Source organism: Carlito syrichta, unplaced genomic scaffold (genome assembly GCF_000164805.1).
Source record: "Carlito syrichta isolate Samal-C Ts95f unplaced genomic scaffold, Tarsius_syrichta-2.0.1 Scaffold303045, whole genome shotgun sequence".
Classification (NCBI taxonomy): domain Eukaryota; kingdom Metazoa; phylum Chordata; class Mammalia; order Primates; family Tarsiidae; genus Carlito; species Carlito syrichta.
In genome coordinates, this window is record NW_007247141.1 from 495705 (window position 1) to 512520 (window position 16816).

Genomic DNA, 16816 nt, shown 5'->3' on the forward strand with positions numbered 1-16816 from the left:
TGTTGATGTGATATATCACTTTTATTGATTTGCTTATTTTTAAACCATCCTTGCATTCCTGGGACGAATTCCATTTGGTCATAATAAATTACCTTTTTAATGTATTGTTGAATTTGGTTTGTTAGTTTTGTTTTGTTTTGTTTTTGTTTTGGTCTGAGCCACTCTGTCATACAACCTCATCATAGCCTTGTCCTCCTAGGCTCTGGTGATCCTTCTGCCTCAGCTTCTCGAGTAGCTGGGACTATGGGCACATGCCACCATGCCAGATTATTTCTTTTATTTTTTGTAGAGATGGGATCTCACTATGTTGCCTAGGCTGATTTTGAACTTCTGAGCTCAAGCAATCCTCCTGCCTTGGCCTCCCAGAATACTGGAATTGCAGGCATGAATCACCATACCCAGCCAACATTTGTGAGTATTTTGTTGAGGATTTTTCCATCTATGCTGATTAGAGACCTATAGTTTTCATTGTTTGCGTTGTGTCTTTGTCTGGTTTTAGAATCAGGGTAATGCTAATTTCATAGAATGAGTTTGGACCTCTTCCCTTCACTTCTTTTTATTTTTAATAGTTTGAGTAGAATTGGAGTTATTTCTTCTTTAAATGTTTGGTAGAATTCAGCAAAGAAGCATCAGATCCTGGGGTTTTCTTTGACAAGAGACTTCATATTACTGATTCAGTCCTGTTTCTTATTATTGTTCTGTTTCAGTTTTCTACTTCTTCATGGTTTAATTTTGGAATCTTGCTAGATTTTAAGTGTCTAGAATTTATCCATCTCTCCTAGGTTTTCTAGTTTGTTGACAAACAGTAGTTCATAATTGCTGCAAATGATCCTTTGTATTTCTATGGTGCCAATTATAATGTCTCCTTTTTCATTTCTGATGTTATTTATTGAAGTCTTTTTCTGTAATAGTTTCTCTAGCTAAACATTTGAAGATTAGGAATACCTCTCATTTTGTTAATCTTCTGTGTTGTTTCTTTTAGGTCTCAATTTAATTTGTTTCTGCCCTTATCATTCTCCCCCGCCCCTTTGCTTCTTTGGGTTTGGTTTGTTCTTGCTCTTCTAGTTACTAGAGGCACATCATTGGGTTGTTTATTCGAAGCCTGTCTTCTTTTTTTGATGTAGGAGTTTGTTGCTATAAACTTCCCCTTTATAACAGCTTTTGCTGTATCCCACTGGTTTAGCTACGTTGGGTTCTAATTTCATATGTCTCAAGAAATTTAATTTATTTTTCAATTTCTTCATTGATCCATTCACTGTTCAGGAGCATGTTGTTTAATTTCCATGAATTTGTACAGTATTCAACGTTGCTTCCATAAATGATTTCTAGATTTATTCCATTATAAACAGAAAAGATACTTAATATAATTTTGACTTTTCAAAATTTGTTAAAAATTGTTTGTGGCCTAATATATAGCATAGCCTGAAGAATGTTCCATGTGTTAGGAAAAAATGTGCATGCTACTGTTGTTTCATGAAATGTTCTGTAAATGTCTGTTAGTTCTAGTTTGTATATAATATAGTCTCAGCCTGGTGTTTTATTGTTGATTATCTGTATGGATAATCTATTTAATGCTTGAAGTAGGGTGTTGAAGTCCCCTACTATTATTGCATTGCAGTCAATCTCTCTGTTTAAATCTATTAATATATGGTTGATATATTTGTGTGTTCTGCTATTGGGTGAATTTATATATTTACAATTGTTATATCCTTTTATTGTATTGATTCTTTTTTTCATTATACAGTGGACTTCTTTTTTTTTAACTGTTCTTAACTTAAAATTTATTTTATCTGATATGACTATAGCTACTTGTACTCTTAAATTTTTGTTTCTATTTGCATGAAATACCTTTTTCCATCCCTTCACTTTCAGTCTGTTTTGATAGGTGAGGTGAATTTTTTGAATATAGCATTAATTAAGTCTTAATTGAGTCTTTTTTTTTAATTCACCCACTTTGTCTCTTTAAATTGAATAATTTAATTTATTTACATTTAAGTTCATTACTGATAGATAAGAGCTTACTACCGTCATTTTGTTAATTGTTTTGTTTTGTCTGCTTTTTAGATCTTCTCTCTCTTCCCCTTTTTTACTGCATTTCTTTGTGATTAAATTATTTTCTCTGAAGGCTGAGGAAGAAGGATCGCCGGAGCCCAGCAGGTCGAGGCTGTGGTGGCCGGGAGCAACCACTGCACTCCAGTCTGGGCAACAGAGTGAGACTCCAACTCAAAAAAAAAAAAAAAAATTATTTTCTCTGGTAATATGTTTTAATTTGCTGATTTTTATTTTTAGTGTTCTTAAATACATTTTTGCTTTGTTGTTACCATTAGCTTATAGAAAAATGGCTTATAAAATGACAGATTATTTTAGACTGGTAACAACTTAACTTCAATAGCAAAGAAAAGAAACATAACAAAAATAAACTCTATATTCTAATACCCCGATATTTTGACTTACTGATGTTTCGATTTACTTACAACTTTTTATACTATTTATTGCTTAACCAATTGTTGTAGATATTGTTGATACTTGAGACATAAGTTTTCTACCCAAATTACCGTATTAGAGTATTGTGAACTCTTCTGTTTCCTTTCCTTTACCAGTAAGTTTAGTACCTTAAGATGTTTTCTTGCTACCTGTTAGAATTATTTTCTTTTGAATTGAAGAATTCCCTTTAGCATTTCTTGTAAAACAGGCCTGGTGTTATTGAAGTCCCTCAGCTTTTGTTTGTCTGGGAAAGTCTTTATCTCGCTTCATGTTTAAAGGATAGTTTTTCTGAGTGCAGCATTCTTGATGGGTAGTTTTGTCCCACCAGCTCTTATAACATCCCTCTCCTGGCTGGCCGAACTTCTGCTGAGAGATCTGATGAAAGCTGTATTGGCTCCTTTGAATGTGATATGTCTCTTTTCTCTTTCTGCTTTGAGCATTCTTTTGTCTTTGATTTTGGTAACTTAATTATGATGTGTCTTGGGGATTTCCTCTTTTGGTTGAATTTAGTTTTTATGTCCTTTAATCTTCTTGTACTTGGATGGTGTGGCCCTTTTCCAGATTTGTGAAATTTTTAGTTATTATTTTCTTAAATGTGCTTTCTAGACCCATTAATCTCTTATCTCCTTCAGGAATTCCTATCATGTGGATATAAGTTCAGTTGCTGGTGTCCCTTAATTCTCATAGGTCTTTTTCATTCTTTTTTCTTTTTCTCCTCTGATAGGGTAATTTCATATACTCTGTCTTCAAGTTCACTCACTCTTTCCTCTGTTTGGTCAAGTTTGCCGTATAATTTGTTTCTAAGATTTCTATTTTTTTACATTGCTTCTATTTCCCTCAAATTTTGTTTTTAAATTTTTTTAAATTTTATTTCTTTTTCTATCCATATTTTCTTGTGATTCTCTGACCCTTTTTAAGAAGATTATTTTGAATTCTCCATTCAGTACTTCATAGTTCTTCAATTCTTCTGAGTCCGTTGCTTGAGCTTTGTTGATTTCTTTTGATGGTGTCATATTTCTCTGAGGTTTCATAATCCTTCCATCTTTATGTTGACGCCTGTGCATTTGAGAAGATGCTATCTTTCCTAGTTTTTGTAGGTGCTCTTTGGTGGCGTTAGACATTCACTTCTCAGTGTCAGAACTTAAATGTCAAGCTGTTGTTTCTACCCATTCTGGAGGACTTATAGTGAGCACTGGTACTGAAACCTGCAACACTGCACTGTAACTAACTCTTTGCCCTGTCATTATTTCCTGGTCTGAGAGAGACTTATAGTGAGCACTGAACATTAAATACAGTCCTGGATTTATACTGTTGCCAAGCCATGGGTTCCCAGCCTGGGGCAGACTTAGGCACACATCAAAACTTAATCCCAACCCTTTAGCTATTCTCAGATCAGGGAAGGCTCAATGTGAGCACTTGAACTTTGTATAAAATCTTTCTGGGGATGGAACCATCCCACAGATTGTAACCCCACAGCACTATGGTCTGGGCATTCTCTTTCAACATGGCATCCCTGCTGAGGAGAGTCAGGATAGCTGCAAGTGGCTATGATCAGTGTCTCACCCTTTGTCCCTAATTCACCCCAGGTAGCTTAGCCCTCCTGGCAATTCCTAGTGGCCCCTAAGGAATGGAACCTACATGGGCTTCCAGCAAAGATTATCAGACTGGTAGGGAGATGAAGCAGTCACCTCTTCTCATCTCGGAAACTGTGGATCTAGAAAAATTCTCCTGTGTGGCATTATGGTAGCTTGGTGGAAGGAGAAGCTCAGCTTAAAACAACCATTTATCTTATCAGTACAGCTTCTCTCAATTCCCTGGGCCCAGGAAGTATCTCTGCTTCTCCCCCTAGTTCTAGTGAACTCGGGTATTCTTGTTGCTAGTTTCTAGTTGTATTTATGTAGGCGGAATGATGCTGAGAGATCTTCCAAGCTGCCATTTGGTTGCTATCAGACCAGTTCATTGTATGTTTTCAAATAGCTAGAGATATGGATTTTGAATGTTCCCAACACAAAGGAAAAAATAAATATATTGCCCAGAATTTGATCATTACAAATTGTACACAGGTTTTGAAATATCACACCATGCCCTGTAAATCTGCACAATTATTATGCGTCAACTAAAAATAATAAAAGCACATCAATTAATTAAGTCCAGAGGGAATAACCACACTGGGATGAACATAGATTAGAAGGAATCTCTGAAGGGAATTCTGGAAGAGAAAGAGAAGAATCAGTTCAGAGTCCCATCTCTTCCCACACTTCCCTTCCCTGAGTCTGTTGTGTTTACATAGCTAGACAGTGATTTAAACAGGGTAAGATTATGAATGGAGAAAGTGGGGAATCAGTAAGCTGCTGGTAACCCACAGTAGTACAATCCTTACCCTCTCCAACTGGCCCAAGACTAGACTTCAGGCATATATTTTTTAAAAATCATAAAGCCCAATCCTCTGATCTTGTTGAGAAGTCAAAAGGACTTACCCAAGCTTACACAATGAGTAAACTTTCCGTGGAAGAGGATATCTCATCCTCTGTCTGAGGGCAAGCACTAGGGCAGACGCGTTAGAGTCACTTAGAAATCTGTGCTCTATTTTGTTTTTAAAAGATTCTGGGACTCCTAATTCTAAGTCTAGAGCCTCCCCTGCGTGTCCTCCCACAAACATATGCTGACTTCTCCGTAGCTGCTTCCAGCAAGGCAAAATAGATGGTTCTGAGCCTTCGAGGCCACCCTCACCCCATCCCTATTTAATATCTCAAATTCCATGCTCTAAGCATTTTTACCCTTTCCTATGACTCGTGATAGTCACTTTGGCCTACATAATTTCTTCACCTATCAGTGTAAAAATGGCAGAACATTATTAATACGCGTGAACTCTACAAATTTCCCTTCTGGAATATTTCTGCAGGCATAAACATTCCATTAAGATGATTAAAAACCAAATCAAAATTTTCAGTAGAAAAATATAATTCTTCAGTGATGAAGGAGTAGAGTGCTAAAGAGGAACAAAGGCGTAATATATTTTTTGTTTTGTTTTGTCTTGTTTTGTTTTGTTTTTTATATTTTTTTTTTGAGTCGGAGCCTCACTCCCTGGCCCAGACTGGAGTGCAGGGGCCGCTCCCGGCCCCCGCAGCCTCGACCTGCTGGGCTCCGGCGATCCTTCCGCCTCAGCCTTCCCGGTAGCCGGAACTACAGGCGCGCGCTACCACGCCCGGCTGATTTTTTGATTTATTGCAGAGATGAGGTCTCGCCGCCCAGGCGGGTCTCGAACCCGCGGGCTCAGGCAGCCCACTCACCTCAGCCTCCCAAAGGCGTGGGATGACAGGCTGAGCCACCAAGCCCGGCGGGCTTAGTATAATTACATAGCAAAAGGCAGAATTCACACGAAGGGAGGGAGAACAGTCTTGTACTTTGTTCAGTGGGTTTAAATTACCAAGTACCTAAAGCAACCTGACAGGTAAAGGGATTACATTTTAAAATAACCCCTCACTAACTTTTCTTAATAGTTGGATGGGGCCTAGGTTTACAATGAGAGAATTATCAGAAAGATTTGATAATCTCTATGTATAATTACTTTCCAAACCAACTTCCTGATGAAAAGTTAGAGCTCTTGAAAAAAATCGAGACATGAGAACAAGCCTCCCAAAATTGGAACTTTTCATTCCTAAGAGCTTATATTTTAAAGAGTCTCCTGTCTTTATTCTTAAATGTTTTATAATTTTGTTACTGTTTACTCAGTAAGACAAAGACATGCTGGCTATACAGAAACAAAGATATTAAATTAGAACCATTTATACAACCAATTAATGTCTAAAGGCCTCTGGTCAAAAAGATAAAACAGGAAAGAAAGAGTGAACTGTCTCAGTAAGAAAATAAGCAACTATAAATGAACTGTTGTAATCTATGAAAGCAATTAGTCACATGTATAAACAGGAATTTACAGGCATCTCTTATTTGAAAGACTTTTTTTTAGCAACTTACAGTATATTCATTGAGGCTTAATCACATTTGCAAGAATCATTTCTCTAAAAGTAAGAAAAATGCCAAGCATAATAGCTTGGTTCTAGGCACTTACCTTCTTCTTCAATTGGCAATATGCTGGTGTTTCTCCTCAAGGATAAAGAATCTTCATCTTTTTCATAATTTTCTTAAAAGATTAAAATATTTTATTAGTTATAGCTTTAGTATAATCAAGCACTTGTATTTTTCTAAACCCAGTGCATTTACTTGAATCCCTAGATGAGAGTTTGTTTCTTAGACTTCTCAATAACTGTAGGTACTTAAAGGAAATTTTGTTAATGGACAAAAAAAAAAATACATTTCTCCTGTAATTTGCCCTCTCTAGTTAAAGTCAGTTCCTACAAGGAAAGGGTGTGCACTAAGAGTTATTATGAGGCTCACATAAAAAAAAAAATCCACGTAGAAGAGTGTCTCACTAAAGAGAGAACACTTTGATGACTTCCAGAAGTAAGGCAGAAGACAAATGACTGCATGTTTCCAACTGAGAAATGGTGACAATGAACAGGATAGAAAGAAATTGACTTTATTTTATCATTATTATTTTTATTATAAAGACGTGGTATACAATTCAGGGTTAAGTATACAAACGTTGATTATGCAGGTACCCTTGTTGATGAGGTGTGCCCCTCCCTCCCAAGAAACTGACTTCAACCAGAAGCCTATTCTGTAGTCTATGGACACACTCACTGCTGGCTCCAGTTAATCCTGACTTTATTAAAGTTCCTTTTTTAACTTGGCACATAATGAACAGTTGAAAGTAAAAAACATCATGAAAAATAAAAACAATTCTGAAAAAAAACCATGCTGAAATAGAAATTATTCCAGAATTAGAAAAAAGTCTAAACAACATAAAGGTCTAACTAAAACACAGATTAATCTGTCATTACCTTTGCGTATGCTGGCACCAAAAGAAGTGAGATCGGCATCCTTCGTGACGTCCTCTCTTGATGTGAGCTCGACTTCCTGTTTTGCTCCCCTTCTCATTAGTGTCAAGCGCACAGTTTGTCCTGTGTGTCGCAAGACCTCTACTGCTTGTTGATTGGTAAAACCCTGAAGGTTTGTGCCATCGACCTGTCATAAAAAGACATTTCAAATAAATGGATATTTGTATTACAGTTTACAAAATGCATATTTACTGCTCTTGAGTGTCAAAAGAATGGGAAATGGGTATTCCCCTTACGGGGAAATGGGCAAGGACAACCTAACACCTCTTTGGGGACCAGTATTAACTTAAATGTGCGAGAATCGTTTGGTAGGGTTCTGTTTGTTTTGTTTAATATAGATTCTGGTGTACTACTTCTAGAAATTGTGAGCTAGTAGATCTAGGGTGGGGCACAGGCTTCTACGCCTTATTAAATACCTTTTCATATTCCATCCCTGATGCAGAGTCAGGCTTGGAAATCAGAACTAGGCAGGATAAAAAGGTATAGAAGTACAGACTGAGAACACAGATGCATCCTAAAATTGTCTTAGACTACCTTTAAAAAAGGAAAAGACAACAAAATTGCCTTCCTTTTTATGTCTTTGTCTCTTCAAAAAATACATGTGATTCCCCTTTTCTAGTTCACAAATGACAAAGCATTTGAAAATGCCCCTGCGATCTTTCTATAACACAGATGTGACCATATGACCTGACACTGCCTTCTACAGAACATTCCTCAGGACAACGCCCCGAAATCTGAACATGACTCAGCATGGCCTGTGCCAGCTGCCCCCACCTCCCATCATGATCACTGCCCACCATCACCAGCCTCATCCTGCATGAGGTTGCTATTACTCTACAGTAATACGCCTTGCAGCCATACCTCGGACTCACAATACTCCCTTCTGCCATGGAGTCTCTGCAAGTCCTGTTCCCTCAGTCTGGACACTCTGGATGGCCCACTCTGGACCATGCTCTTCCTCAGAAGTTCACTTAGAAAACACCTCTAATTGCCTTAGATCTCAGTTTGATAATTAGTTTCACAATGAAACTACCCTGACATCCTGGACTGCAGTCAACACCCTCCTTTACCCATTCTCCCTCAACAGCAGTTTCCAGAATTTTAATTTTACATTTTCTGCCATTATGTAGTTGATAGCTGCATTATCCAAGGAGAGGCTCTGTGTCATTTTCGCTTACAGGAGTGTCACCAAAACACAATGCTATCCACACAGTAGACATTCATCCCAAATAAAAGCATGGTGGCATTGGCTCATGTGACAGAAGATTTATTTTTAAAGCAAATTACCTTTTGGGATAGATAAACACAGACAATAACACCATATTTTTAAAAATTCATAAAGTCATAGTAAAAAACAGTTTGAAAAAGTAAGACAATATATGTAATGTTGAAATTCAGAGCCATTGAAATTCCTTTGAATTGCAAAATGGCAATTACATGGCTGTGTAAGTGTCATGCTTTTCTAAACACAGTGCTGGCCACATTAAATATTTACTCAAGGAATGAGAATTAGAAGACCTAGACCAGTGGTCTCTGAGATGGACAACCCTACTGCAGAAGTTTCTGAAAGACATAATCAAGCTTCTAACTACACATTTAAAAAACCCATTTGCTTTACAGATGCATGTATATATTCATACACACACGTCTATGTTAATTAAGCATATGAATATACTATACATAAAACAACATGTACATGAATACATAAAGAAGAAGAAGCAGAGAAAAAGAATGAGCAGTCAATCAGTTTTACTAATAAGAATATCCAATAAAAAACCCAGAGACCGCTGATCTAGATGATAAACTCACACTATGAGAGTTCTTTAAATCTCATCTGGTACTTCTGAGCTAGAAGTTAGCTTGAACATGGGTGTCTAACTCTCTTCTTTCTCCTCACTCTCACCTTTCTGATTCCCTTTCAGGAAGACTAGCAACATATAGCAGGGAAGACAGAAACATGCAATTTTCCCATATCTCAAAGGAAAAGAATAAACAGAGAAATACGTTCAGAGAAATAAGACTGAAGACATATAGGCTGGTCTAAGAAATCTGATATGCAAGGAGAAGATAATAAATGAAGAAAAAAATAATCAAAGAAATGATTATGGAGACAGAAAACTTACCCAAGTCTATAAACCAAAGACAAACATGAAAAAGCTGAAGACACATAGGGAGAAAAAAATAATAATCTAACTCCTGAATGCATTCTGGTTAAATTCTTGTATTTCAGAGATCAAAAGGAAAAAAAAACCTATAGGCAGCAGAGAGAGCAGGTTATCTAGAGAATTTGTGGAAAAGAAATTATGAACCAATAATGTTATACTCAATGCGACTTATGTGAAAATGGGAATTGTGTGATTGAGATGCCACGGCTATCCACATCCTATACCAAAGAGAGTTGTAAAAGGGGCCACCATGCAGAGATTTAAACTATGGGGTAAAAAACCACAATTCACACCCATGTAGGATATAAAAGAGCTGTGATGTGAAAAATTAAGAAAACCTGAGAGGAAGATTTTTTTAAGAGAGAAAAGTGCTGTAAGGCCCCGCCCTACCCACCCAGGTTATTTCTCCCCTTAACCTTAAGTCAAAAATCACCTGTAGTAGGGAAGCATGCAGTGGAGGGTGTCTGACACTCTCAGGAGGGTAAGGAAGAGACTGTTTAGCTGCTTTGACAATGGAGCAAGGGAAAATTGCTGTTATTCTGGGACCAGCTCGACTCCCTGACTTTGAGCATACACCAAAGGAGGACCACACGCATGAGAAAGCCAGGCTCAAGTCGTTTTGAAATCTATCCAAGTGCCCCTAGGGAATGACAGGACCCAAAAGGGAGACTCCATGCAACAGGGATCAGGGGAGAGACGGGTCAGATCAAATCTATCATCTGTCATTCACAGAAAGTTAAGTCAAATACAGAAAGTGCCAAAAAAAAATTTGCACATTCTAAGAAAGGAAAAAAACTGTATTAAAATTGTAATACTCAATATATGCTGACAGCAAAAGGTGAATACAAGTCATGTTTGACTTCTGCAATTACAAGAGGTACTCAAGGTGGTTGCCATCAGTGTCCAGACACTTCTGATTATGGCAAACTAAAAGTAATGCAAAGATAACATCTCTTGAAATGTCAATACATTTTTTGGCATCCCCAGTCTATCTCCATTGGGATCTTCCAAGCGCCTAAGAAGGAACCCTAAAAGCCAGTCAGCTTTGAACATCTGCCAGGCTCACTCAGCACAAAGCCATCTTACAACAGTACCAGTCAAAGAAAAAAATGTCTCATCCTCCTTCCTTCTCTCAACTTCTGGAAACCAAAGAAACCACAGTAAAGTGAGGGAGTAGAAGAAAAGTTAGGTGGGGAAAGACCGACCAAGTAGTACCCCAAGTAAGCCATCAGTTCACAGTAAACTTCTGATGGACTAAGGGAATAGTTTGATATTAGATGATCATTGAGTATGGGAAATTCCTAATTACTAAATTGGAACCATGTTTGACGATTTTGATTGGCCATAGAATAAATTATCCTCTAAGAATAACCTAAGATATGGGACTTGTCTAGGATTTCTTCCAGGGGAAAGTGAAGAACCTTTCACATTAAACATTCAAAGGGGCAGTTGATGATACAACTTTAAAAGACGGCTAAGATTATACCCAATAATCATCTTTGTTCAATGTCTCTGTTATCGCCCAACAGCCAACTAGTGTAAAAGGACTACAGAAGAGGTTCTCAAACACAAAAAGTTTAGAAACTCTACCGACACTCGCACTTTCTGTAAAATTTACTCAAAACACTCCAGCCAAATGAGAGACTAACAAGATTTAAAATTCAAAGTAAGAAAATTATGGCTATAAGATCCAGTACTAAGCAATTCAAATAAGGAAAATTCAAATCTAAATAATACTATTATAGCAACAAAACTGAATTCAAATAGTTCAGGTTCTTAAAAGATATATAAGGTGGTACATAATAATCTGTTTACAACAACAAACAACATAACTGTCCATGAACAAGGCTATTTAAATACAAATTGTAAGTAGAATAAAAAAAGTATAGACAAATATATACTATTTAATTTACATTATTTATACTTCAAAGATAAAAATGAATCTACCACAAGTTAACTTGTTATTTACTCTTATGGAAATAAAGAAAAAAACAGCACAAATCTCAACATTGAAAAGTCTTAAAATGCACAGAACTTCAGACTACAATCTGTTATTTATAACAGATTTTTATTGCACAATCCTTTAAAAATGAAGCTTTATTAATATGTATTTGGTTATTTAATAGCAATAAACTTCTAGTATAAAAGAAAAAATGCATTTTTCCTTTATCTTCGAAACATGATAACTTGGATTTTAAAGTAGATTTTCTACCCAAATGTCAAAAGATAGTACTACACAGAAGAAATTCTTATAAAGGAATAGCAGTGGCATGCTCACGGATACTCCAGCATCAACCTGCTGGGCTCCGGCAATCCGTCGCCTCAGCCTTCCAAGTAGCTGGAACTACAGGCATGTGCAACCACGCCTGGCTAATTTTTGATTTATGGGATAGATGAGGTCTCACCAAGTTGCCCGGGCTGGTCTCGAACCCACAGAGCCCAGAAGGTCAACACCGGGATGGCTGTGAGCGTGCATGCCACTGCACTCCAGCCTGGGCAAAGAAGTGAGACTCCAACTCAAAATAAATAAATAAATAAATAATTTTAAGTTACAAAATAACACACAAAATAGAAAGAAATAATTTTTTCAATCTCACCATCTCAACATTTACAAAATAAAAATAGATTACAGCTCCACTACTTGCTGTCAAAAGAAAAACCAAATCGAACAAAGACTGCAGTTGTGAAAATGCAACTGGGTGTAAAGGACTTTACTACAAATGTCTCAAAAGTCCACAAGATGGTGACATTTCATACAAAATTAATACATGATCAAAAGCACTGCAGGATATTCCCCAGGAGTTTGAGATGCTTCAAACTTTGTAGTAAGAGAATGTTGCTAAACATTAAAAAATCAGAAAACTGCTGACAACAAAGACAAGATTTTTTTTAAAAGCAGGAAAGCAATTCAAAGAAAAAATGCTTCCACCTTTCAGTCATCAAGTTCCTTCATCACGGACCTTGCCTACAGGGAATTATATCTGAGAAGAATGAAAATAATGACAAAATTGGAGGGAGGGTATCATGAGATTCCTTCAAATATAATCATTTTAGGCCCTCAATAAATATCTGCTTAACTATCAAACTGGTATCAGGTATTTAAAGTACTTATTTGGTTCTCCTAAAAATTATAAAAGAAAAGTTTCTATATCCTAATTTTATAGGTGATGGGACTAAATCAAGAATCTTGCTAAATTGTTAAACACAGAAGTATCATAAGATTTAGCAATCCCACACCTAAGTTTACACCCAAGAAAAATGAAAATATATATCCACGTAAAAGCTTGTACATGAATGTTCATAGCAGCATTATCTGTAGTAGCCAAAAAGTAGAAACAATCCATCAACTGATGAATGGGTAAATAAAATGTGATATAGTCATACAAAGAAATATAAGGGGGAACCTACAAAAGTGAAATTATCTTTTGGAAGGCAAGCCCCTTTTAGGACACTCAAAATTTGTGCGTCCCAATCTAATGGTCAGCCAAAGTTTTTATCTGGAAGTTTTGAGAAGGCTGTGTCATGATTTGCAGAAGAAATGTCCCAAGTTGTTGTAAGCAGGTGACTGTTTCTTCCTCTCTGACAACGCACCTGTCCACACTGCACTGACTGTTTAGCAGTTGGTGTTTGTTTTTTTTTGAGTTGAAGTCTCACTCTGACACACAGGCTAGAGTGCAGTGGCACACTCACAGCCACTGCAGCCTCCACCTGCTGGGTTCAGGTGATCCTTCTGCCTCAGCCTTCCAAGTAGCTGGAACTACAGGCGTGCATCATCACGCTCGGCTAATTTTTTTAATTATTGTAGCGATGAGATCTCGTCAAGTTGCCCAGGCTGGTCTCGAACCCCTGGGCTCAGACAATCCTCTCGCCTTAGCCTCCCAAAGTGCTGGGATTACAGGCTTGAGCCACCGCAACAGGCCTGTTTAGTAGTTTCTGACCAAATATGGCATGACGCCTGAGCCCCACCCTCCCTATGCACCTGATCTCACTCTGAGTGACTTTTTGTTTATTTCCCTGGATGAAAAAACTCCTCAAAGGGAAAACATTTGGCCAATGTGGAAGAGGTGATACAAAAACTGGCAGAAGCACTAAAAGGCATCAAAATTGATGAGTTCAAAAACTGTTCTGAGCAGTGAAAAAAGGTGTCTCGGTTGGTATATTGCATCAGAGAGTACTTTGAAGTTTAAACATGTAAGAATAAATACACAATTTTTTATAAATAAATTATGTTTTTGGACAACCCCCACGGGTTCCCTCCCACTTTGAAAGCTTCTCTGTCTTCTCAATAAACCCTGCTTCCAAAAAAAAATGTTTTTTGGGGGTCCCTCCTCATATTATTCAGTAAGGAATAAAAGGAAATGAAGAACTAATGCATGACATAACATGGATGAACCTTAAAAACATAATGCTAAATAAAAGAAGTCAGTCACAGAGGACCACATCCTGTATGATTCCATTCCATGAAAAGTCCAGAATAGGGAACTCCACAGAGACAGAAAGTAGACCAGTGGATACCTAGGACTGAAAGGATGAGGAAACCAGGTGGTGATGGGTATGGAATTTCTTTTTAGGGTATTGAAAATGTTCTAAAACTGACCGAGGTAATGAATGCACACTCTGTGAATATGCTAAAAGTTATTGAAACGTATGCTTTAAATGGGTTGACCCGTATGAATGTGAGTTGTATTTTTGTATGAAGGTGGGTATTTTTCAAGTTTTCTAATTAATTAAGATAGGTTGGAGAAAGAGCAAATTAGCTTTGCTTTCAATTTGTAATTCAGCATCAGATATGGATTAGACTTTACATTTATTCATTCTTTCTTCCTCACTTTCCCTGCTCCTTCAAAAAATAAAAATGGTTAATTTTCATTGTATGGTAAAATGGAAATACACAGAGGAAGTTCACTTCTAGCATATAGCCAGATCAGGTGACAAGCACAACTTGATCATTCGAGTAGATTTCAAGAAGTGGACAGGTGTGGGCAGGAGTTTCTCAAAAGAAAACCCAAAAATATTCAGCGAGCTGCAATGTAGACTCAAGGGGCTGAGAAAAAAGACTCCTCTATTTTTAAAAATGTGGTAGAAAACACATTACATAAAATTTACCATCTTAACCATTTTTAAGCGTGCAATTCAACCGTGTTAAGTACATTCACATTGTGTGTCACAGGTCTCCAGAACTTTTTCATCTTGGAAAATGGAAATACTATACCCACTGCCCAACCTCCCATTTTCCGTCTCCCAAGTCCCTGGTAACCACCTTTCTGTTATCTGTTCTGTTAGTCTGACTAGATTAGATATTTCACATAAGTGGAACCATACAGAATTTGTCTTTCTGTGACCAGCTTATTTCACTGAGCATAATGTCCTCAAGGTCCATCTGTGATGTAGCATGTGGCAAGATTTTCTTCGTTTTAAAGACTGAATAACCTTCCATGGTGTGCGTGTGTGTGTGTGTGTGTGTGTGTGTGTGTGTGTGTGTGTGTGTGTATTACATTTTATCCATTCATAGATGTTTGGGTTGCCTCCATGTTTTTGCTATGTGAATAATATAATAAACAAGAACTCCTCTGTTACTCCTTTATTCTATTTTCTTTTTATTATTAAGATTCCAAAGGAACAACAAAGAATTTAGGGTAAACAAACACCTATTAAGATAAAGCAGCATGCCCTAAGATGTCTTTCAAAAAATATCAACATGTGTTTGAGAAAAGAAAGACCTCAAAATTACAAAAGTTTAGGAAAAACTGAGGGAAAAGAGGTAAGTGGATTTTTTGACTGCAGGACTTCTCAGAGTCTTCAATCTTTCTATGTGCACTACGAATCCCTCAGAGACCATACTGCAAGTTTTCCCTAAACTTATCTGACCAGGAAGCCCTTGGTAAAGGGTCTCTTGAATTTGTGTTTCAGGGAGAGTGGATACTGGGGGAGTCTAGTATCCACTGAACACTGAACTGAAACTTGACCTCTTTCAAATACTACACTGAATAGCCATGTTTGTAAAACACACTGATATTACTATAACTGTGATGGCTTGACATCTATTTCTTTCGTTCTTATATATTACTAGGCCTGAAAGGAGCCCTGGCCACAGAGTTAACAATAATTAGTATCATTCTGTTGATTGAAAAAAGATATACAAATCATACAGGATATGGTCCTCTGTGACTGACTTCTTTTATTTAGCATTGTGTTTTTAAGGTTCATTCATGTTATGTCATGTATTAGTTCTTCATTTCAGATTCAAAAGTTGGGCAGTGGGTATACTAAAGGTCATGACATCTTTACCTTTGGAATGTCTGCAAGTAAAGTTATGTTACTATAACAAATGCATTATAGCCAGAAATAGAATATATCAGAAATCATTTAAGAAATAAGTCTCCCCTTTAGAACTGAGACCAGGAAAGCATCCAATGCTCTGATTTTACTTCTACAAAATAATACAAGGGGAATTGTAATGGCAGCCTCATGCCACCAAAATAAGCTCAAATTAGTACAGAGCTAACTGTAGTTCTCGAAACTAGGTAAACTAGGATCATGCAATTCTAAACCATGAAAATTAACAAAGCTATTAGTAAACATGTAACTTACTGCTATAATCTGATCTCCAATTTGAATTCTTCCATCGTGTTCAACAGCACTGCTTTTTGTAATGCTCTTCACAAAGATTCCCGAGGGTTCTAAGATTAGAAATAGATTATTTTTCACTATCCATAAAGTACATTCAAAGACTATCCATTCCCCAAATAGAAAACCCTAATTTTGAATAAATTTTGAATCATCACACCACACAAACAAAACCTCTAGTAGCAACTCAGGCTAGAGAAAAAGACAAGTGTTTTATCTGTCTTAAATATAGTATCCGAGTAACCTACACTAAATAATTGCTAAGAAAGTTTTCAAACTTTTCATACAAAAATGTGAAAACATGCAATGTTGATTGTTTATAAAATATAGATATTAGACACAACTGCACATTTTTAAAAAATTTAATGTTTAGCCGGGCTCGGTGGCTCAGCCTGTAATCCCGCGCCTTTGGGAGGCTGAGGTGAGTGGACTGCCTGAGCCCACGGGTTCGAGACCCGCCTGGGCAGCCAGACCTCATCTCTACAATATAACAAAAAAAATTAGCCAGGCGTGGTAGCGTGTGCCTGTAGTTCCAGCTACTTGGAAGACTGAGGTGGAAGGATCGCCGGAGCCCATCATGTC

At 37.1% G+C, this 16816-nt stretch overlaps 1 protein-coding gene across 6 annotated transcripts in view; it reads right to left on the reverse strand.

Moving 5' to 3' along the window:
• Positions 1-16816, reverse strand: part of MPDZ (multiple PDZ domain crumbs cell polarity complex component) — a 182036-nt gene that overhangs the window by 101198 nt on the left and 64022 nt on the right. For all 6 annotated transcript variants that reach the window (XM_008057527.1, XM_008057532.2, XM_008057528.2 and 3 more), the window contains 3 exons: positions 16199-16287; positions 7386-7569; positions 6554-6625 (listed from right to left, as the gene is read on the reverse strand). In XM_008057527.1, coding sequence (XP_008055718.1) covers positions 6554-6625; positions 7386-7569; positions 16199-16287 — 345 coding nt within the window. The remainder of the gene's footprint in view (positions 1-6553; positions 6626-7385; positions 7570-16198; positions 16288-16816) is intronic.